Source organism: Lagopus leucura, unplaced genomic scaffold (genome assembly GCF_019238085.1).
Source record: "Lagopus leucura isolate 7727_CA_CO unplaced genomic scaffold, USGS_WTPT01 Super-Scaffold_100056, whole genome shotgun sequence".
Lineage (NCBI taxonomy): Eukaryota > Metazoa > Chordata > Aves > Galliformes > Phasianidae > Lagopus > Lagopus leucura.
In genome coordinates this window covers 513,917-539,115 of record NW_024962302.1, presented here as the reverse complement: position 1 = coordinate 539,115, position 25,199 = coordinate 513,917, and the positions used below count along the sequence as shown (strand labels likewise).

The window sequence follows — 25,199 nt, the reverse complement described above, 5'->3', positions numbered from 1 at the left end:
TTCTATCTTCCCTCCCCAGCAGTTTGGAGTTCTGCTTCAGCCTGAAGATCTAAAGCTGAGACATCCTTCCTGCAGAGCAGCAGTACGTGGGATGCACCCACTGAGCCCTGGCTATGTGTGTGTGCTTTCAGCACCTGCAGGGAAACACTCTGTGTTGAAATCTATTTGTCACTGCTCACATTTATAAGAAAAAAAAAAAAAATCAGGAATTTGCATAATTCCTTCATAAAGCAACAAGAATTCGTTTCACTGTTCTGAATACAACCACGTGTAATTTTGTCATGCTTAAGTTAACTACTGAATTTTTTACCATTCCCCATCATTTTATGATGCTAAGGAAATGGATGTCGGCAGTAGTCGAAGCGAAATCTGTCTTTAAGAAGAGATGAATAATCACCAACATGCACTGCACGCACTGTGAAACATTTCTGGCATACAACAAAATGCACGTATTGTATTTGTAACCAACATGCCTTAAAAGCAGAGCAAAGATTGATCTCTCAGACACGGGGATGAAGATCTATAGCAAACTCTATACAATGCATGCTGTTTGCATTTAGTAATCATACTCAGTTCTGTGTAACTAGAAACAAGATTCATTGAAGACAATAACTCAGCAGCCTTTTTTGCCATAGTGTTTTACTACAATCCCATTATCCTGCCATATTACGTTTTACAGTATGTGTGCAAGTCCCATAAATACATGAGCCTATGTAAAACAGGCAGCAATGACTCTCACTGCTTTCTGAACTCCACAGCTTGTGAATTTTATGTGGGTTTTGCATTTTGTTGATGTGTTTGCAGCAGGATGTATACTGCCCAGAAGAGAAATTATTTTATATTTCCATTAAAAGCTACAGCAGTAAATAAGCCATCAGAACTCGTGCAGATATTCACTGGAACTTCTGCAGCAGTCCATTAAAGTGTCAAAATCTGTGTTAAAAATTTGAAAAAGTATCTGGATACAGCTCCATTTAAACCTTAAATATATATTTGGATATAAATGATAAAGATATGTTAGAGTATTCTGCAGACCTCTGCAGGGCTCTCGAGTTCACACTCATCAACAGCAGTTCAGCACAACAGCAGATGCAGAAGGGTCTGCAAGTCATTGATACCCAAATACGAACTATTCAGAGATTTAATCTCAGAAGGTATTTACTTATAGTAAAAGAGATTTGGAATAAATCTCCAGGCCAACTTCTGCTCCAATTGATTTTTATCAGCGCTCCAGCACTTCCAGTTGGGACTTGGCTCCTCGAGCTAACACCATATGCAACACAGAACTGCAGCTCTCCCATTTAGCAGCATAAGCACTGCAGCACTGCTCTGACAAAGGTGACCAGAGTCCAGAAAGCAAAAGGGTTCGTTTGATTTTCTTTATGTGAAAGCCTGCTGTTTAGAAATGCTGATCTCTAGAATCAGTGAGTTGGAATTTCTCATTACTAATGTGCCCACTACCAACATCACAGCCCCTAACCAGAACAGTGAAGAGAACTTAAAACCAGGTGCCTAAAAAGATTACTAGCAAAAATCAGCTACAAAATTATGTTTTAATTTGTTCCCATGCCCCAAATCCCACTCTTATGCACTGATAATGTACTGCATGGAATAAAGATTATCCTAAACTTCACTTAATGTATATTGACCAAGTCTCTTTCAGGCTCCAGTTCAACAACCATCACAGAATGCAATGTCACGACCATCAAGAAACAGACAGGAAAGAAATGCCATCAATGAACCAGAGAGGATGCTGTCATTTATTCTGTTTGCTGACTCCAGGATCCTGTAGAAAGCACCAGGATCTATTAATATTATTGATTCCAGATGCAGCCCAACTACAGACTTGCACAAAAGGACAGAATCAAGTTGTTCAATTCTTCATTGTTTCACTTCTAAAGTAAACAAACGTGCCACTGAGAGGCACCGAGTCCAGTGCTCAAGTATGTTCTTAAAATTAATAGAATATCCTTTGGCAAGACAAGAGGAAAACATTCAGGCATGACAGTTATGGTTACCGGCCTGCCAACATTATGGATATGAAATCTTACCCAAGTTGCTTTATACAGTTAGTGACAGTAGGTATGAACAGAAGTAGATCATGTTAATAGTAGACTGTAATACATAGAAAGGAGCCGTAAACACATACTTCTTGAGGATGAGAGCTTAGCATCCATTGCAGAAATTTACCCCTCCTTTGCTTTGCACTGATCTAAAGCCAAGATTTGTAAAGAGAGTAATGGGGCTTAAGGACCCAGCTGGGTTTAACTCCTTTACATCCTAATAAACACAAAGGGTTTTGGGTTCTTTCTCACCAAATATGGCAGCAGAGACCTGAGGCTGAGCACCCACCTGGCAGCTCCCCCAGAAACCACCAGCAGACATGGATTTATCATCCTATCCAACTCCTGTGCTACAGCACAACTGCAGCACTGCACACACACTCTGAGCTAAATGAAGCCTCTACTGCACACAATTAATAAACCTATCTATGGGGAGAATCTCTTGTGGGGATTGTGAGCCAGAACTGTCTCTTCCCTCTGCCAACACTGCATCAATTGTGATTGAAATGGCTCTGGTCTCATCCAATCTGAGCCAGCAGAGATTGTTACATTCAAACCAACATTTTGCCACAGCAGGGTACTATCAGATGCTTTACTTGAAAGGCTGGATTTTCTTTTTTGTTCTGTTAACTCATTAAAAAAAAAAAAAAAAAAAAAAAAAGAATTTATTTGGGTTGGGTGCTGATGCCTGCAAGCACAGCTGCTCACCAGCTCTGTTTTGCTTACCATGCAAATGCATGTGAGGAGATGATGTTAAACCTTTCTGCATTATGCTCAGTTCTTACTCATACTGCTGTGGCAATGTGCATAGAACGCTGCATGCACTCAGCAACCTCCCAAAGCAGAACTTCCCTTACACTCCTCTACTTACAGGAGCAAACTCTAGAGGTGGGCAACACAGAAAAGGCAACAGAGGCAGAAATACAGGCTGGTCTATGGGGCTGACAGCAGCTAATTCCTGGGCCTGCAAACGAACAGAAAGGCTGAGCATCCTAGGAGCAAGGCGCATTGATCAGGATGCTCCAAAGGGCACAGAACGTTCATTACTGGTCATAGTTGGGCACTTTCAATAGCATTTCATGCATGAGAGATGAACTTCAGCTCAGAAGATGAAGACAGTCATCACATTCTCGGAAAGAGAATGCAGATTTAGAGAGATCCTTTTCTATATGTCTTTTACTTCTTCAGACCCAGCTGACACAAGCAAGTGCAATTTGCTGCTAAATGAGTCAAGACAGCACAGTGCATTTCAAAGCAGCATTAAATCCAGAGCTTGCCTCAGCAGGATTTGGAGCTCTTGATTCGTGCCTGTGTGACATTAAAGCTGAATTAGAATACGGCAAATTCCTTATTTGTAATCCTCCTTGGTTGTTTGTTTTCACTAATGCGTTATCCATCTTGAAGACCATTTACTACAAGTGAACTGTGTGAGCACACAAAGCACTGACAATGTTACACTGGCTCCCATTATGTGTAAATTAATTCATACAAGGCAGGTCTTATGTCATATATGGTCTGGATACATTACAACTATGGATCCAAATCTTTAATCCATACTTTACTACCTCCTCTTTTATATATTGCATGCAGAAAGTAATACTAATAAGAAACCTTAATCCAGATACTTTCACTGCTGCCAATGATGAGATATCAAAGTCATATTAATTTTGGAACAGTATAAAAGTAGAAATTTCTCTCAATAAAACCAAACTTGATCTAGAGAAATTCTCTCTGGAGAATATCTCCATGAGGTTTGGTCTTCACCACAGTTATATCACCCCCAAAAGAAAGAAAAAGATCTAATACTGAAGCACCATTGGCAGAGATGCTGACTGTGAGGACATCCCAGCAGTCTCACAGAGCTAATGACTGAGGATTTCATTCCATTCTGGAATGGACTGCCAAGGGAGGTGGTGGAGTCACCGACCCTGGGAGCGTTCAAGGAAAGGCTGGATGTTGTGTTGAGGGACATGGTTTAGTGGGAGCTATTGGGAATAGGTGAACGGTTGGACTGGATGATCTTTTAGGTCCTTTCCAACCTTGGTGATTCTATGATTCTATGATTTGGGAGGGGAGATTAAGCCACAGAATAGGACACTTTTATCCTTAGGTTTAACAATTCCTCAGCACCTTTAAGCTGCAGAAAAATAATTCCAGAAGTGAAGATTTATATTGTTGATAATGGGGCAGGCTCACTGAAATAATGGAGTTAAACTTAAATTTCATTCCAGCGTGAAGTGTCTGTCCCTCACAGAGCTGCATGGTGCGATTCAAGGTTTGGCTGCATCAGTCCTTCATCGCCATGGTCAGAAATAAACCACTCGATTAATTTGTTCCTATGGCAGGCACAGAACTGTGTGCTCTTTGGGAAAATAATGGTGCTGCATTTCTGCACTTGATGGACAGAATAATCAGAATCTTCTCCAAGGGGCTCAGGCAGACATTGGCACAGTAACACAGATGGGGTGAGAGTCTCCTGTCCATTTTCTCCATACCACTATTAGCATCTATTCTGCATCAACTGAAACCAACATGAGCTTCATCCACAGTTACGTCAAGTCTTATCATCTAGGACTTCATCCAAACTCTAAAGAGAGAAATTCTTGTTCCCAAACCATTCAGCCTCAGGTTTTATAGCATTCTACGTTTCTTGGTACCATACACACACCCAACAATTATTGAGCAAAACGTATGGGATCTCTCTGTTACTTCTTATCCAGGGTAGGTCTCCCATAACTCAAAAATACCAAATGAGTTTACAACATGGAGCTTACTGCCACAGACCAGAGCCATTACTCATTTGAACACTTAATTATTTTCAGAAGACAGTTTACCTTGATGAGCATAGAATTAGCCTTGAATCCTTTATGTGAAGCCTTTATGTGAGATTTTACTGTCCAGAGCAAACATGACCTGTTACAATATATAGGCTTTATTAGCAGCAATAACAATCTTACCATCAGCATCAGTAAATCAGGGCTTTCTGAGAACTCTGCAATTTTATCTGTAGAAAACAACAGAAATGCCAGTTTTTCCATTCAGTATCATTCCTAACTTTCCAAAAGGACAGATACTCTGCTCAATACCAGACAAATGCAGGTAATCAGCTCAGCAAACCATGCTTGTTAGGTAGAAGTTCACCTATTTACTCAATAGGTAACAGGTGCCCGTTTACTCATTGTTTCTTTCGATCTTGAGGAGTACAAATGGGATTTACACAAATTATCACCTCAAAACTTTCTGCTCACCTCTTAAGATCGTATTTTTAGAAGTAGCAACAAAAGCAAAGCAACTCAAATCCCCAAAATTGTCAACGTAGATCAACACATGTTGATCCCGCGTGGAGAGTGCAGCTTTTTGCAATAGGGAGAACTGCCACCAACGCTGGGCCTGGAAACCTGCAGTGCTGAGCCTTTCTTGTGTGTCATGCAGAAAAAGCTCACCTCAGCTGCAGGGACGCCCTCGGGGGGCCGGCAGTGCAGAACGATCATCCCTTCAATAGGAACCTCCTTCCCCTGGGGGTCTTGCTCAAAGTTTTTCCTTAAATCTGCAGAGTTCAATACAAAAAAAAACCCAAACTCATTACAACTCCAACACATCCGAAGAACATCAGAAGGTTTATTCTACTCACAAGCGATGCGGACGGATGCCTTCCTGCTCTTTGAGGTCCCCAGATGGCTCCATGCCACGCACTGACACCAGTAATCTTCTGGCCCATGAAAGTCTTCCACCTGCTGCCTCGTCACATTGATGAACACCTCTCGAACTTTCAGGCCTGAAGGGAAAAGATACAGAAAATTAAGTGATATGAGCTTCCTTCCTCAGGCATAAAGCAAAGGTTAGCAGATGCTTTTCTTTTAATTAAACAATTCCATTTTTTTTAATCAAGGCAAAGCTTTAATTACTTTGACAATAATATATTACCATTAATTAAATGCTGAAAGCTGACTAGGTCATAATGCATCAAATGAAACAAATTACCCAGCCACTTTGGCCTTTGCAAGAGTGTAATGCTTCAGAAACCTTTTCTCACGTGCCTTTTGTCACTTGGAGGGATTATTTGGCATTGTATAACATAAGATGAAATTGTATTCCCATTTACCACTCTCAGTGCACTTGAAGCTCTTTCTGAAGCACCCTGGTGGACCCACATCCATTACCCCCAAGTCAAGTCAAACAACCAGAACTGTGCATAAGTGATAGGAATTAAACAGGTTCATCTAAATAACTCAGAAAAGAATCTCATGCAATAACGGAGGCAAACCAGGAGTAATGATGGGAAGAGTCTCATGCTTTTTTTTTCCTCCTGCTGCCATTTCCATAACTCCCCATACACAGCCAACATTCAGCATCACTGCCCTTCAGAGCAGAAGCTTTTGTTTCAGACAAGATAACAAGTGGAGGCCTTCTAAACCTGACACCTTATTTTATACACTCGCAATGTTTGCTATATCTATATGCTAAATACGTAACTACCTTTGTATGACAACGTTGGGGAGAGAAAATATAATCCAAATCACTGTTAAGTGGCACTAAGAATCACTTAGGAGAGCTAGTCAGAAAAACATTAATTTGAAAATTGGGAAAAAAAAAAAGATCATGCCTTCTACTTTCTTCTTTCTCTCCTCTGATGCAGTCCCAAGGTACTTATTTCCCCTTCACTGGAAATGAATGAAAACTCAATCTTAAAATATTTCATGCCTGTGAATTTATAAAGCACCACGAAATTTCTAAACCTGAACTCCATAAAAATTGGCTTCCACTTAATCTCAGGCATCATTAACAAATGGTTGGGTACTTCACTCCTGGAAGGCACCAGGAAGTCAGCCTGGTCCTCTGACATACAAGAGCTGAGGCCACTGGGGATGCTCACTGGAGAGCAGTGGGGGAGGGCAGAGGAGCTATAAAGCAACACAACATTTTTGTTATGTTTCCAGCAGCAGACAAACTATTTCTTTTCATTTCTCTCCTGTTTGGCTTGTCGTATTTCCCAAAGACATCTTAAGATATGGCCAAACCTACAAGAGTTTCCTCGGTTGTCTCAAAAATCATTTTAGCAGCTCAAATATTTATCCATGCTGTAATAAACAAACTGGTTGTTTCTATTTGTGCTTTGTTTTTTACTATGTTGATGCATTTGTCAACAAAATTGTTTACAAAAGCTTCCCTTTGTTTCCTGTAATGATGAAAACATCACTGGCAGAACCCAGCAGTTCTGTTGGAAATCCTCCTCCCTGCTGACACGGGCTATAAGACGTACAATGAAACTGCACCATCTCAAAGTAAACACCCAGGCTGCTCTGAGAGCAACGAATTCCCAAGTTCTCAGCCATACAACCTTCCTATAGAATGATGTTTATGGGCAAGTGATAAGAGCAGCCACAGTAAGTTCCATTAGAGACCCCTGGAGTCCTGGCAACCTGACACAGCAGGTCCCAGTGGTTGAACATTTCTCATTCTGTCATGCTGGATAACACTGACAAACGCATATTTTACTGTTACTGTGTACATGACAAATCAAGCTCTGTGCAATCCCTGGATGATTTCAAAGCTCCAGAGCCTCAAAAGCTCAAGCCTCCAAATCCAAGCTAATTTGCAGCCACGTCCAACGAGGTTGCAACCCATCTACTTAAAGACTTCTTTGACAAGGATGAAAAACAATCAGTCCTTGACAAACAGTGACCTTTCTGAGATGGCTGTCTCCGGTCAGGGATCACTCACCCAGCACTCAATTAGCTGATGCACACTGCTGTGCAGCCGTGTCCTATCAGCCTGTGAGTCTGTGTTTGTAGGCAGTGCAATGCTGCTCTGTGCACTGCCTGAACTGCTACCAAAGTGAGAAGTTCACATGGCATCCTGCTGTACCTAAGTACCTATAGCTGGCCTCCCACAGTCAGCTTATTCCCAGCATGACCTCAAATAGCATCTTCCTGGGGAAAACCCACTCATCCCCTCACCAGCCATCAGCTCCTACCTCGCTGACCATTCCCCACTTGGTTTCGATACAGCCCATCTCTACTGAAATCTCCCACATTTCCAAGCTACTCAAGGAATTTTTGGAAGCAGAGAATAGAAATGAGGAGTTGAGAACTCACAGCTGCTGGTGCAAACAACAGAGCCTTTACTGATACCAACCTGAAAAAATCATCACGTGTGGAAGAGCAGAAGCCATTTCTAGGCTCATTGATGCTGCACAACACTGAGCAGTCACCACTGAATAAAGGCATCTACAAATTTGGGTTTGTTAAGGTAGAATGCTCTCCACCTCAGCTCTTCCTTTCACCAACATGTTTATTAATATTAATTGATATATGTCAGCCTGAAGCAACACTTAATGAGCTTTGAATCAGGCAGCCAAACAGTGCATGATTTTGAGAGATGCACTGAAAAGGGGAGAAGGACAGGAATTCTGTCCCTTGGACTCCATTGCTTTGTCAATCCACAAAACAGATGCATTCGAAAGAACAGAATCCAGGTTGGAAGGGACCTCCAGAGAACATCCACTCTGTGGGGAAAGCTGTTTATGTGTTGTCTATGGAGAAAGTACACCTATTTTCACTTATTTTAGAACCAACTACAGAAAGCAAACCCACGGGGAGCAGAGGCATATATTCTTCATTTATCATCACTGTATTTCACGAGCAGATATATTCACTCACCATCTGTGTCTCAAAAATGCCAGAGAAAACATTCATAGGAAATGACACAGAGCAAAAAAAAAATATCCAGGCAAATACAAACAGGCACATCATAAACAAGAACAACATTTTACCTGTAACTTGTGTAACTCTAATAAGCACTGCAAGTCAACCCTTTAAATTATTGTGCAAATTATAACCATCATCTTTTGTTACACAGCACAGCCTTACAGAATATAAAATTATGACTGTGGTACTGAGATGCTAATAAGCTTTCTGCACCGTTGGATGGTTTAGCTGCAGATAGACTAATGTTGGCAGCAGATGAATAATTGCTCTCCATGTACTAAACATAACAGAGCTGCACAGAACTTCAGCATTTGTCAGCTTTATTTGTTTAAATGAGAAAAACGCTGACAGCAGTTATTGCTGCAATCCTTTTATTTATCAGACGTGGAAACTCAAGTTACTTTTAGTGGTCTGATCCTGCAGTAAAACCAAAAGCTGAGATATTTGTAAACTAATTTGGAGGTGAGGTCCTCAACATTCAGGAAAAAAGAGAAGAAAAGCAGAAAGAAATGCATCTAGCTATAACTATATATTATATATTATCAGATTATATCATATACATCACATTATATTATATTCTTATCACAGGAGGATCTATTAGCTCAAGCTCTTATTTTCTAAGCACACAGAGTGAGCAAAGTTCCCCTGCTGCAGTGCTTATGGAACCAAGAACAAAAGGCAGACTGTGGATCGCTCTCCCCTTTTTTTGTAGCTCAGGAACTAAGGCAGAAGATGAAATAATTGGGTTTGTAACTGAGCAGTGGACCACAGCAGTGCATCCATCAGTCATGGCACATGCTGCCTTACCTGCCCTGACTTCATGCATCAGCAGCAGCAAAGTCACCACAGCACAAGCTGCAATGCAAACCATCAGCCTCCCAGAACCCTTGATACACCCTCAGGCAGCCAGCTCGTGTCAGCCCAGTGTTTAACTACAAACCACACAGAGCTACAGAATTGATGCCCTTCCTCTCAGGTTCACATACTGGCTCTCATTATGTGCACTCCTTGCACAGCCTGGCTAAGAACACACAGGCAGGAATTTGCAGAGACGCTAAGATGTGTGTCTTGCTCACTTATTTGTTTCTATTCTTCACTGCTATTCTACTATTCTTCTCCAAATTTCCACCACATACCAAAGAGTGGAAGGATGGAACAAGGCAGCCTCATTTTCGTGCAGCATGACTTCCTTTTGGTGAATGCATTGACACTCATTAACCAGAGCCACCACTTGTGCCATAAATTTGAGTGCAGTTTCTCACAGATGGAGCCCACGCAGTGTGCAGAACACGAAGTGTTTGGTAGCAGAAATGTTTATTCTCTGGATTTGGCTCCAGAGATGAGAGGACTGTCAGAGCACTCATTTACTCCCCTCAAAAAACCTCACGTCTGATGTTTCCTGAAGGCTGGGGAAAGGTTCTGAAGTAGTTTGTGGCTATGGATACATCTAGGAGAGAAGAACATCCAGGCCTGTCCTTCACAGCTCACCCAACGTAGCCGTTCCTTGTGCCTTTCTGCATGCTGAGCATCATCACGGCTGCTTTTAGAACACATTAACTATTGGGATCACGCCCACGTGCAGACAGCAAACAATACTTTTACTGCTAGCTCTGCCCTTGGGCTAAATTCAAATCTGCATCATTTATATTCCAGATCCCATTCGCTAAGTCTGTGCCTCCATGTCTCAAAACTCAATGTTACCATGTGTTATTTAAAAGCAAAACAGAAAACCTACCACCTAATGTTGCTTCATTTTTTTTTATTCTATTATTAATCCAAGGCTTATAAAACATAATTGCAGTATTCACAAGACAGCTTTTCATTAACCATATGGAAGAAAAACATTTAGGAGCGACATTTCTTCTATATTGATTCAGCAGTGCCTTTAGAAGTAAAGGTTACGCCTATTAAATTCTTTTTGAAAAGGTAACTGTAGAAATTAGAGCTCACTCAGATTAGCATTTACAGAAAGCTGCAAGGATGAAATTTCTTCAGAATGTGTCACTTAAAGTGAATGCCAAACACCACTGTCACTTCAGGAGATGTATCTTCTTCTTTAAACGTGGTTTTTCCCCCCTCTAAAGAGGAATTTCTGGTATTGATGGAGAGGATGTTGTGCCTACGCTGCTATTTCCAACCCGTGGAGTTGCCTAGCAATCGTGGAAGTTAAAAAGAGGAGGAAAGCAATAACAAAACCGAATTGCGAAATTACAAGACAGCGCAGCGTTAAATTGGTTTGCAATAGTTATCAAGATGCTTTTAAATGAGAAAAGATAGAGGGTGTGCTGGAAGCATGATAAAATCTGTTGATCGCTTTCAACTTTCTCCCTTCTTATTTCTCTTCCTTTGAGAGAGACGCTTTTACACAATGGATTTCTCCTGCTGAACTTGGTTACTTAGCAAATAACCATTGCTTCAGCTCAGTGCACCCCGCAGCTCTTTGCCATTCAACTGTGTCACGACCCCAGTGCAGTTTGTGCTTACATCTCCCCAAGGACACTGCCCTTACCTGTGGTCTCATCCATGCTTTCCTCCGACACGTGCTCGTTTTGGTGGACCCATTCACCATTGCACTTGAAGAAAATCTGCATGGCTGGCATGGCTTTGCAGCGTAAGACAATGGGGTTGCTTTTGATAATGTAGGCATCATCTGGTTCCTCCATGAAGTGAGGCAGCGTTCCAGGAGCAGATGGGATGGACTCTGGAAGGGCTTCGCTGTTATCATTTCCTGAAATGGGCAGAAAGGAAAACACACGTTTTTCACGTTGCTTTATTTTTGTATTAAACGGGCTGTAAACCAGTTAAACGTCCGTATTTTATTAAAAACTAATTTTATTAAAGAAAAACTTGAAGAATGCAATAGTTATCAGGACTGCTTTGGTGCACACCAAGACAAAACAATAATGTAAGAACTTCCAGGGAAATCAGAACGTCACAAAAAGGCATCATCCGTACTGCCAAGTTTTATAGATGGGCACAGAAAGACTAAATGGGTCACCACAGATCATACAAGATGCCCGTGGGAGAAGTAGAACTAAACCTTATTCTCTTGAGCAGCATTCAGAGCTATAACCACCAAAGCACCCTTTTTTCCAATGCTGACTTTCCTTCAAACAGCTGTTGCACATTGAAAGAGGCTCAGAGTACATGGAGAAATGATGTGAGCAGCACTACCGCAGCACTTCAACAGTGAAATAAGCAAACCATGTTTCCAAACCCACACAGAGGGAATGTTCAATGTGCTCCTACACTGATCCCCCTTCCTGCAACCCCTTAAGGTGCTGCAGAAATTGAAAGAAATTGGAAAAATTGGTTTCTGTAGGGCTACAGCCTGTGGGGGGTAAGGCTGCACTGTGGGCAGGAGGATCCAAAGGCACCCAATCAGCACACGTCCTATTTTCCTCAATTCCTCTGCTTAGATGTGAACACAGAAGCACTCAAACAATAATGAGCATATGACATCTATTTTTAATAGAAGTAACCCTGCTTAACACTCTGTATCTGTATTTGAAACTATACACCCTGTACGTGATGGGAAATGATTATATTTCCGAGTGAGACTGAGAGACTTCCATTTTTCACAATGTTTTAAACTACATTTTTAGTGTACTTTATAAAATATTATCATAATTCTTAGCGTTTTACTACTGAACAGTTATGCCAATTTTCATCTTGTCAGTCTTCAGTAATACTGTGTCCCTGCAGGCCTTATTAAATCCATGCTTTATAGAATGACACTTTTTCTATTTCCTGTGAATTCAGAGAGGCACAGGAATCCCACTCCTCCATCAATTCTATCAGTGCTCCACGAGGCAGCAATGAGTTTGTGTGGGTTAAGGCTGGGTTGGGAAGGGACCTCAAAGCCCACTGCTCCCATCCATCCCCAACTGGGCTGCAAAGGGATGCAAAGCCCCATCTGTGGCTTCAGGCACCTCCAGGGATAGCAGGAATAGTGGAAGACTTTGGGAAGAACAGTGGACAACTTTACAGGGATCCTTTTAGTCAGAGGACTCAATGTTATTCTGGGAGCCCTTCAATTTGTTGTTCAGAGTGAGTTACAAAGGATGAAACCCAAACAGTGCTGAAATGAAGGGCTGGGACTTAACAGCAACACAGCCGTGGTGTTACTGGCTTACTGACGAGCACCTGCAAACAACAGACATCACTCTTTTACTACTTGTGCTTAATTTCACACATCTTTCTTTTCTGTTTTCTTTCAGTGGTGCCTCACTTGTTTTAACATCCATCTAAAGCCTGCTGGAACTTTATAAGGGTTTTGATTTCAAGTTATTGCAGCTGTCAGCCTTCAAGGTTCAGCCATATGTACTCACAGGAAGGCGGTTGTTCCACCACAACAGTGAATGACAGAGGACAGAATTACCAAATGCAATCCCTGTGTGGCACTCATACTAATTAAGTAGTTCTGTATCATTTACCAGCGGTGCTGAATAAGTAATAATTGGATTCACTTTCAATGTATAGAGTTTCAAGAAAAATTATGCAGTGAGATTCATCAGCATGCATCTTTGATTACTGACCACTCTTCTGTTTCCTGCATCGTCAATCTTTGCTAAATACCACGTCCCTATAGACTTCAGTAAATCCATGTGGCAAAGGAAATAACAAAGGCATTAAAGGATTTCACACAGGCAACAAAATCTCGTATTTCTATCAATGTCTGCATGGCTGTCAAAAAAAAAACCAAACAACCCACATTTCTGCATACGTGGCAGGGTCAGATGGTTAAAAGAATGAAGGCAAATCGCATTGAAGTTGCTTTTCCAACTAACAGCCCCAGTTTAGTTACAAAAACTGCTCCCCAGTGAAGGAATGTGTCTAAAGGGGATTGCAGGTGGGAAGTCAGGCATTGCTTGCAAACGTGCCGTGCAGCCATTGTAGGGTTTGCCATACAATTCCCATTGGAAGTCACAAATGCAGGGCATGTCTCAGAGTGCCAACCTCTGGTGGCAGTGTGTGAGACTCAGAGCCTTCCTATGGATATAAAGTATAAACTCCCAGCAGCTGTACCATAATACTCCCCATCAAATATTTGGGCGACAGGTGGAAAATTGTTCTGCCAGCTGAGGGAAGACAAAAATCCATTCCTCCTGGCAATTTTCTGCAATGAAAACTCCACAAAAAAAAAAAAAGAATGTGCAATAAGTTGTGGAAATAAATCTAAAATATTATCATGCAAAAGCAGCGTGCTCAAAATTTTTAGCTGCAAACAAAGCTCACTTATCTAAATTGTAAAGAATTCTATTTCTTCAGCAGAGGAGTGGATGCTTCCACTTGGAGCTTCATTTTACATCTGTTTCTGCATTGTTTTTTTTTTCCATTTCACTTTGACAGCACTGTGTGGCTTCTTCAATCACTGCTTTTAAAGCATCACGAAGCCTGACAACATATCTGGGCAGGAGGCATTGGCAGTTTCAGTTTCCCAAAGGGTGAATGGTCAAGTCTGCAGATGGACATTGTGAGCTGGCAATGCAGCCAGCAGCCCAGCGCCACAGACCTGAGTTCCCATTCTATTAAAACCATACTAAGCTGCATATGATATTTCCTTGTAGTTTAGAAGGCTTTGGGTGACATCGTGTCCTCTTGAGCAGAAAAGGAGAGCGAAACACTGGAAATCTGTTGTCTTCAACACGATTAAAAATCAAGGCAAATATTATTCATCTATTTGCTTTAACAATCCTTTCCTATGTAACCTACTCTACATCTACAAAGCTGTAAAGGTTCAGTGCTTTTTCCAGCAGTGATAAAATGGACATTGGGTGAAAGTCCTGGTGTACACAGAAGGTTATCTGTGGGCTCAGGAGTGATGAGTGGAACTCAGGAGAATGACAGAACGACCTGAAGCACTTGGAAGTGACTGAGGCAACTTTAATAATTCACTGCTTCGTGGTGAAAAAACCCATAAGAACTGCCTGTGTCTGCTGAAGGACGAGCCAACACTTTGATGTGAACCAACCAACAAGAAACACACATGGGAACCCTCCACTGTGAGCTGTACTTTCCTTAGAGAGGAAAGGAGAGAAGCTCCTTTCCTTACACGATCCTATTTCTTGTATTTCTCTGAACCCTTTTTTCCCCCACTTTTCACCACACAACAGTAACAACACTACAATCCAAACGCCTTTTCTCACAGAATCCATTCGAAAGAAACTCCACCATGTCAACAGCGTTTTGCTGTAACAATAAAAGCCTCTGAAGTACCGCTCTGTAAGTGAGCACAACCGCTTTCACTGCGAAGAATCTGTGTGCCAATGTGACCCAGGCCATCTCCTCAATCCTCCTTTATTCCGTTCTCTTTCCCTCTAGCAGCCTGTTTCAGTAACACTTTTCCCCATGAATTCAGCTGACGTTGTGCTGTCCCCTCCATCCCTGCTGTTGCACAGAACTCACAGCAGCAACTTTCAAGAAACATTTTTAATGGGTTACAGGAGGACACCGTGTTTGTTTCCATCCATAAGGATTAATATGCTCATGAAACAGAAGTCTTTTTAGTGCCAACAGAGATTAATGTTACACTACCATAATCCTTTATGTATTCTAAACCTATCTGTATCAAAGCTATACATGCTTTTAAAAATGATATATTCAATTTATTAAAAATTAAGTGGATTACAAACTTGAGAAATCTTTCATATGTTCATACATTCAACATCCACTTTTTTTTGTCCTATATGCATTAGCAAGGAATATCGATCTTTAAAGGAAAAAGACTCCCTAGCATTCTAAAGAGACAAATCAGTGACACAGAAATGCAATGTGTGAATCATAGCAAACCACAAGAAACAGAAAAAAAACCAACTTTAAAAGCAAAATGGGAAAACATGTGATAATACCTGATTGTATGCATACAGAGAATCAAATGGATGAGGACAACCACTGTGTATTTAGCTAGCAGTCAGCCTGAAAACATCACTGCCTCACCAGCATTCTGAATGAGCAAAACACACCTAAAACCTTCCTAGGTACAACACAGCTACCACAACATGCTGACCAGACAGAGGTCAGCTTCAATGGCAATAGCATCAGCTACATAATCATTAAGAATTTCCTGCAAACACATCATACTTGTCAGCAGGTTGTAGGAGATGGAGGAGACTTCAGCATCTCACATCTCCAGATGGTGCCACAGGACCACCAGATGTGCAGATTGCACTGAAGGTTCAGGCTCTGCTGTTGCCTGTTTTAAGAACAAGAAATAAATAACAAGGAAAAAAAAACCTGAAGAAATTAACACACATCATTGGGTTAGATGATGTTACAGGTGCCTCGTATCGCTGCCAAGTGCAATGGTTACCATTACAAAGTCAGTGTTTCCTTACAGCTCCTACACTATGGAACAAGTCTTGAAGGCAGCTGGAAAAATTTAGCATAGATAGAAGTACATGACAAAGCAGGAGAGGGGGGAGGCTCTGGAAAGCCTTACTTGGATTCTGATGCGTGCAGATACCTCACATTGCCTTGAAAGCTACACATATTTCTTAGTAGTCTGGTCTTCTGCTCTAGGAACAGACTTCTCCCAAGTACAATTATTGACTTAACACAGCTGCTTATCAAGTCCTGGGTCAAAACACAGTACCTGCTGATGCAAGCAAGCACTCCGAGCTCAGCAGCAGAGCAATAATAAATATAATAAATTTGTACCCAGTCCATAATCACACCTGTGGCACAACGCTCATTCTTAGCTGCAGCAGCATTTTATTTACTGAATGAGCCACCAGAGCTCCTTCCACGAATTCAATTCACACATCAATTGTCATTATTAAGGCTCAAGGCTTTGACGTGCCCAGCAGCCAATGCAGCTGCAGGAGGAGATGCTCACTGCAGAGACATTGGCATTCTGCTTCACGAAGAGTTCTGTTTTGTTTGCAAGCAAGTAATAAGTCTGTCATGCATCTGCTGATCATATATTAAGAAGGGGGCAAAGAAAACCCACACGTACACCAAACTGATTTTCTTTTAAAACCACTGTAACAGCAAAGCTGCTCTACAGATAAATGTCAGTTTAATTTTTTGTAAATGTTGAAGGGGAAAAAAAAAAATTCTTCCTCCACCATAGAATAATGCCTGCAACTCCTGAACACGTGTCACCCAGCAAATCTTCTCAATGCTTTTCTTTCGCTGCCTGCACAGAAAAGCAAGCAGTATCTGTTCAATGCTGTGCGTAAGATCTCAACACAAACTCTCCCTGGCTGTTGTCCATCTGACCTTTTCAGGTCCCTCCAATCCAGCAGAAAAGGTGCCAACGACCTGATGCTCTCAAACAGCACATGACTGCATTGAAGATAAGGACAAAAAACAACATATACTGCTTTTAAGACAAAGTATCAGGGAATCCTTATTTGGCCAAGAGATGGACATCTAAAGTAGAATTTCTATTCAGCTACAAAAAACTCAAAGCAGAAAAAAAAAATAATGAACCTGTAGGTTGTAAACATGCAAACATTCACCATCAAGTCAGAGAATTCTGAAATTCAGGTCAAAATTTGGCTGAATCACTGCATAGACAAAGCCTGGCTTGGCCTTCAAACTTCACAAGGTCAAGGTCTGATCCCAAGCACCAAGCCTTCCAATGGTTTATATAGGAGCTGTGATAACCAGGGGTGACAAGGATCCTGAGGGGTGTGCAGAGAGCAATGGAAGCATGCTGATTTGTACTTTGGTCAGAAATAGCTCCTATGCTTACAAGCTCTAATCATAGTCTCATCTAAAATATCTTTCCCATTGGAAAAGTTAGTACTTTTCATTTATTTTCTTTTTTTGCCTTATATCGTAACCTTGCTGTGCATCAAACTCAAATATCAGTCACTGTTAGAGGTAAATTACAGTATGGCACATGACATTTAAATCACTCCTATGTGAACAGACATTATCACAATTCCAAATACAAAAAGGAACTTCCCCCTCTCACCTATTCCTTTTTTTGCCAATGCTCATTACCAAACGTGCAAGCAGAACAAAACATGAATCACTGGGCTTCTTTGGGCTTAAAGATCTCTTTTATAAATGTATACATTACATTAAAACCAGAACCTGGCCTGAGGTGAAGCACAGATATACATCACTTGGCATGAAAGTCAACGACAAGAGAAATAAGAGGTCACATTTCTTCCCTTGCGTTTGCAAACAGTGCTGTCAAGCTCCTCCTTAGCAACATGACCTCTTACAGCCTACTTTATCCAAAACTGTACTAATAGTCATATGTACATGCAGTTACTCTATCTTAATTCCTGCCCCTGTGGTATTCACTAGAAAATCCAACATTACCACCAGTAATTCATCCCAAGAAAAAGTGAAAGTGCATTTTTGCTCACAAATCATATAAAGCTCCTCAAAACATATAAATAAAATAATCATGGAGTTTTCAATACATAAGCTGTTCACCAGCAAACACTTCCCTTTTTTTTTTTAAGGTCATGTTCTCACTAAATATCAAATATGTCTCTCATACTCTAAAATACCTCTAGATAAAATGGACCAAGACATGAGAAAGGAGGAGAGCGCTCTAAACTGCCTTATTTGCTCCTGAAACGTAGGAGAAGACAGCAATACAGCTATGATGAGGCCTGAGTTCAGGTGTCTTGGTAATTAAGGTCAACACTCAAGTGTTCATTTGCAAAACCCATGAACTAAGAGACAACCACAGCTGTGAGAAAGCAACAGCTTCTTTTCCTCCTGGCAGGGTTTGAGACATCGCTGTCATGCGTACCTTGAGGCACTCGATAGCCAAGAGTAGAGAAAACAGTGTAATTCTCAGCAACTGCCTTCTAAATCCCTAATGATCCAATTAAAAACTGGACTAAAGATTGCTGTAGTTATTTTTGTTGCTTCTTCAGGTATCTCAAACCTAATAACGTAAGAAAATACCCAACGTTATGCATTGATAGACATCATTCTATCTGTAACATAGAGCACACACTTTAGAGCAATGAGTTCAGATGAGAAGATCACTACATTTCCTAATACACATAAAATACAGAATTAAAATCACACGTTAATTTTTCTTTGCAAGTGTTTTCATTCCTTGTCACATTTCACACAAATTAAGCAGAGCTCAATAGAGACACATTACATTTAACTTGACTTTAAGGGTCCTGCCTATCCTAAAACTCACTCTATTGTGTATTGGGCATTTTAAATATAACTGAATTTATGAAGTATACACAGTATCCCACAACAGAGGAAAAATCCAATTAGGAGATAGGTTCTGTGTAATTAGAGAGACTCGAGTCCCAGGTGTTTTTAAGTCTTTCTGTAAATACTAATCAAAGCAATGTGACATTTGCATTATCAAATATTTTCACATGCATATTTGCAGTAACTACATGTCATACAACAAAGGAAAAAAATAGAAAGCCAGAGTGATGGGCACTGTAGTGATCCTTGTGCTCCTGCAGAAAGGATGTGCGAGTTGGCCATTAACTTTCTATCTATCTGCTTTTTCAAGGTAACCCTCTGCTTCAAATACTTGATGAAATAGACATAAAACCAACTGCAACAGCTAGATGAAATAACCACAGAGAGAAGCAGGACAAGGAAATGGTAAAATAAACATCTTTCACAGCCTTTTGGTGGAATGGCACTGCAGACTGGGCAGTTTATTAACCCACCTGCCACATACTGGTCATTTCCCATCTGCAGCAGCATCACCCCCAATGCTCTGCATGCAACCCTATCCACCCATGAAAGTACTGCAGTGCAAATTCTGAAGCAGCAGTTGAGATGAGAACCCCAAAGGACATCTAGACAAAAATATACTCGTGTATTCCTGTAGGCACCCTACCTATACTGAGAACTTTCTTGAGAGATCCAATCTTAGAAGGTCCTTCATAGGGAAGAACTGAAATACCACTCACCAACAGCTGCAGCATGTGCAGAACTGCACCATCTGTAAAAAGGAACAACCTGAGAGATTCTGAATCACAGCAATTCCAGATAGCTCTGGAAAGATGTCTTCCCTTGGCATGGAATGATTTCTCATGCAGCTGCTTACCAATTTCCTTATTTTTTTTCCCTATCATTTTCCCTTACAGTGAATCAGAATCAGTTCTCCAACACTTTTGCTACCTGGCAGCTGCTGTCCTATTGATCACCTGCCTGTTTGTGCAGCTGCTGCTGGGGGAGAAATAACTCCAAAACAAAGCAAAAGAGGAAAAAATAAAGCACAAAAAGATCAATTTGGAAATACTGTCTCTCAAGAACCTCCTACACCAAACGCCCCTTCAGCTGACAATTTTGTGCAGCACAAAGATTTAATAATTTTCAAAACCTGACATTTTTCCATCTGAATCACACCTCATGCAAAATCTTTTCTGTGCTCTGCTGCGTTTCAAGGAGAAGGGCATTTTAAGCTTTTGTCATATTAAAGACCTGGAAAGACATACAGCTGTTAGCTCTGCAGCAGTTGCTCGTGAGAGAAACGCACACGTTGGGTGAGAATGGCAAGCTATTCAAATACTGGGAGATTATCTTGTTATGTGCATCAGCTAAAGTCTCTTGTCCTGAAATCTCTCTACAAGCACAGATACACCTTGAAGTAATAAAGCTCATCCACCCTTCTTTCTCCTCTTCCACCCTTCAGATCAGTTTGGGTATTCATCAGTGTTAGGGTTTACCCTTGCGTGAATTCCATTGATTTTAACGTTGTCTGCCTGTGGGGTTTCAAGCAATTTTACTAAATACTGCGTTATCTGATTCTCCATTATACAGAATGATTTCCAAAGGAGCCTCAAGCAGGCTCCTTTTTGAATGCAGGCTCTGGAACATAGACTGTTTCCTGATGTTAAACATCCCTACATTTTGGTGAGGAAGCATAAACCCTGTGTGCTCCAGTATTCCTGAGAGCATCCCTCATTTATCCTCTACACAGCAGTGGAAACAAGGTTCAGAATGGGGCTTTTCATTGATTTTTTTTAGAGGAAATTCTGTGCTTTTTATTTTTCAGATTCCATGAAATCAGAATGTTATATGCTATTATTCAACCAACAAACAATATTTCTTTTCTGTATTGGTAGAATAACCTTGATTTCCAAGAGGCCAGGTAGAATCAGTGACTCACAAGGATGTGAGTTTCTATAGTGGCATCATCTCATACCACACATCCCATCTCCAAGGAGGGAGGACAATCAGACTAAGAGTCCACTCACATCAGTACAAAAGCTCACAGCATCAAATACCAAAATAAGGGCCCTCCAATCTAATAGGAAGGTTCATATTTGTAACAGAATATTCCCACCCTGAGATAAAGCATTAAGAATGCCTGGCACAATAAATTAACAAACACCTTCTGTAATCTGATGAATAATAACACAAAGATGATTGACTGCAAGAGGTTTAAGTTGGGGTTGGCTTCCAGTACAGACACACTTCACATCACTTTCACAACTTCCTTCAATACATTCTTTGACCTTCAGGTTTTGTGATTTCAAGATCTGGACCCAAACACCAGATGCCCCCCACACACAAAGGCCAATCAATCTGGCAGCAGCAGAGCCAGACCTGCTGCACACATCTCAGCACAAGTTCAGCAAGCAGGCTGTATTTCAATAGCATTAATTTCAATAACAGTAGGGCTACTTTAAAAAGCAGAAATACGTTCCTACGTTTCAAACTGCAGCCACATCCCCAAAGGGAAGAAAACTAAAGAGCTCAGAAACAACTCTTCATAGATCTTCTCTGTGGTTTTTGGCTTCAAGTTATTCACAGATTACAGAAGCCATCAATTTCTCCCCTCCTGAGGTTACTGTATATATACCACCAGATAAATGCCAGAAAACTTCATTAAACACCCAGACATATGCAGTTTTCAGTTACAGGCAAAGAACTTGCTTTGCTGCTTTACTGAAAAGTGAATGTCATCTCTTCAGAGATGCTTGACAAGCCAACGATGCCTCGAGCTGCAACCACTGATCCATTCCTGACCTGATCACTACTTCTTGTCCAACAATACATTGCACTCTTTATCTCAGTTTACCCTCAAGTGGCTGCTAGATGTTAGGTTGAACAAGCCAAGTCACTCAGTAAAGCTTTGTGGTTTTTTTATGCCAGTGTGAGTTGGACCATTTCAACTGTGCAATGGCAGCTGCTTGGTGGTGTGAGAAGCACTGCTGTTGTGTGTCATACAGTCCGCAAGCAGAAGCACTGGACTAAATCAAGAAGTCTGCAATACAGATTTGTACTGAATGCAGTCTATTTTCATAACAGGCACATGTAATCCATAGAAAGAAACTTTACTTGACAGCAAACTGCAAGGAATTTCCTACCTGGTGAGGGGAAGAGGGGTAAATGACCATGTTCACACAACTCAGCAGCTGCTCTTAGAGCAAAAAGCTGCAAAAAACATCCCAGCATGCTCCCATTTTCTCCAGCACGTCAAAAGCTACTGAGTATGACATTAAAATCCATCTCCTTTCAACTCCACAAACATGATACGTTAGCTGGATTGCTCTCTGTGAGGAGACGTGGTGCTTTAGCAGCTGTGATAAATGCCCACGTTTGGTTAGTGCTGTGATGGATAAGATGCAGCTGACAGCTGTTCCCACTGAAGCCCCGTGCAGCTGTGGCTGCCATATCTCACCTGCTGAGCCCTCCATGGGTAGGTAAAGTAACATCCTGGGGGTGACATAACACAAAGCATAAAGCTGATCCAACAATATGCCCCTGATACATTCCTTCACCATTTAAAGCCATAACAGATCATTTATTCCTTACAAACACGATGTCTGTGCTCCTATTCAAGTCCTATCTACCTAGAATCTGTCTAGAACCTTCTTTTCCTGATTCTGTGTAAACAGCTAACAAGAAACTTGAACTGTTGACAGTGAAGTTGCATTTCCAGTTCTGCACTCATGTTGCTTTTAAAAAGCTGATCAGATACAAACATGTGCTAGCCTTACAACTTATGCTTATCTCATTGCCTTAGCATGGACAGTACAGACAACTGCACTGATGATACAGACTCCCTGCAACCTGTCCATGCTGTGGCACCTCTTACAGCTGCCCAGCTTGATCCCATTGATCTATGGGAGAGGAAACAACGTGAAGCAACAAGGTTTGCATGTCAGAACAGTTTCACCATTCTCTAACACACCCAATAGTCACTTGCCGGCAGCAAGTTCTTGCCTTGCTTTTAGGAACCGAGAGCATTGGAGGCTTGAACAAATTCCTTGGTTCAGAAGTCAGATCATCCACAGACATTGCACAAAGAACAGAAAGCAGTGCTATGAGAATCAAGCTGATATATGTGCACAAATCCAAGCTCGCAACCACACGTTACACAATATATTATTCAAACAGACAAACGTGTATTACTAAAGCGTGACAAATTTGTTCTGATGCTTAAGAACCTCTGCAACTTTGTCACAAACACAGAAGCAGCAGTTCTACAAAACCAACATGTACTCACACGGGGAGCTGGGAAAAGAAAGAATTACACTGATCACATTCTTTTTATTAATAATGTACAAAGCCTTTGCTTAAATCTAGATTGCTTGTCAAGACAAAAGCATCCTCAGCTTTCCTATTTTCCTAAACCAGAACAAAGCGTAAAGGTTTTTCCTCTTCCTTCCAAATGCCTGCTGATCCCCAGAAGTCTCACATTCACTGCTATTGCCACAGCACAGGTAAAGGCTGTTGTAATACAGCACAGGTAAAGGCTGTTGCAATACAGCACAGGTACACGACTCACTGAGCTAAGTCCAAAGGGATGACAACAACTGACCTCCAACATTTCTCTGTGCCCTGATTCTTCCCCCCATCCCATCAGGGCTCAGCAGTAGCAATGAGCTCCCAGGCAGGAGCTGCGTTGTGGTTCATTCTGCACAACGTGGGCACTGTGAGCAGAAGGGGAACTGAAGAGAAAGGAGTTTCACACAAGCCTGACTGCAGCACTGCAACCTGTTGGAGAAGTCATGAAAGCAAGGGTTTTATAGTAGGAAAAATAAAACCATTTTTGCACGTTTGACCAACTAGATAAAAATGTGTAGCACCCTGAACTGAGCTATTGCTTGCAGTCAAATTCAACATCAGGAGGAAAGAAATAGCATCTCCTGGAAGCTGGTAGCCTATAATTATCTTCACGTAGTTAAGTATGTACATCTGCACACTGAACCTGGCATCTTGTGTTTAGGAGATGCTCACAAAGCAGCATGGGGCTGCCCAGAGCCTTGTCAGCTACATTCAACATGTCTTCCTCTGTTTTTTATGAAAAGCAATGAGAAAGATGAGGAAATTATTCAAGAACTGTGTTCAAATGTCTATGAACAATATCCTTTTCATATCTGCAAGATGATGAAAACCACTTGTTACTTCACTGCTGTTTGAATCATCATCTCCCCAAGAAAAGCAGCATTATTAATCTAGTATGTTTATCACAGCTCTATGATTGAAAGGCTTTTTGTTCCAGGACTTGGAAGATGTATTTGTCAAGTCTGACAGTTCTGATGCAGCCTTGCAGTGAACATCAGTGTCTGAGAAGGAATTTATGCAACCCTGAGCCCTAACAAGCAGCTAGAATCTTGGTGAGGTCTGATACTTGAACTGAGCAGGAAACAATCCAGTATCCGGATGGAAACCCATATTTCCATGTAAGAAAAAGACTCACTAGAAAGATAAAGTCCTGTGAAACAGTGAAATGCTAAATCTCACGTGTTTAACATAGGCTTTATGTATTTCATGCAGATACATCTAAAAATTTATCTAGATATCTTTCATTTTAGAGCTTGGAAACTTAATGAGCAGATGTGTAGCGTAGGAGATGAGCCATAATCTTTGCTCTTGCAGTGCAGTAAACTCAGTGGTGCTCCCTAAGGCTGAACTTAAACACATGAGTTCAGACAAACAAGTTCTCTATATGACAAACCAGAGCACTCAGCCACAGTGCTACGTGATGCTATGGTTTAAGGATTTTCTTCATTAAGAACAACTGTAATACACACCAAAAAAATGTAACCAATGGGCCACTCCGTGCCCACGCTCAACTAAATCATCATCTGAGCAAAAGCAAACACAAAAGCAAATACAACCACTGAAGAACAATAAAATGACCGTAGATCCACAACACACAAAATTCAGTGCATGCATCCAAAGGAATGTTACACACTGGGTACTTTTAGCAAATCAGATTTGGGTGATGTCTGCTCTTGGTGTCCATAAATGTGCATCACATGCACAGGAATGATGCATCGGATCTGCCTTTGGCATAAAGTTGCACTGCTTCATTTTAGTGAAGAACTGAATACCTGAATCTTCTCATTGTCCACAAGCACACTTGGAGACTTATGTATACATAATTGGCTTCGACACCAGATTTGACATTAAACATAAAGCTGACAGAACCTCCATTATGTGACTTCCACAAAGGTGAGAGCACAGCAGCAGCAATAGGAGCTGCCTGCACTGTGCATCCAGCCAGACT

At 41.2% G+C, this 25,199-nt stretch overlaps 1 protein-coding gene across 1 annotated transcript in view; it reads right to left on the bottom strand.

The window, feature by feature from the left end:
• Positions 1-19,432, bottom strand: part of UNC5D (unc-5 netrin receptor D) — a 49,351-nt gene extending 29,919 nt beyond the window's left edge. The window contains exons 1-4 of the mRNA XM_042886340.1: positions 19,396-19,432; positions 11,280-11,498; positions 5,695-5,838; positions 5,507-5,610 (exon numbers count right to left, since the gene is read on the bottom strand). Coding sequence (XP_042742274.1) covers positions 5,507-5,610; positions 5,695-5,838; positions 11,280-11,498; positions 19,396-19,432 — 504 coding nt within the window. The remainder of the gene's footprint in view (positions 1-5,506; positions 5,611-5,694; positions 5,839-11,279; positions 11,499-19,395) is intronic.
• Positions 19,433-25,199: the final 5,767 nt, after the last annotated feature.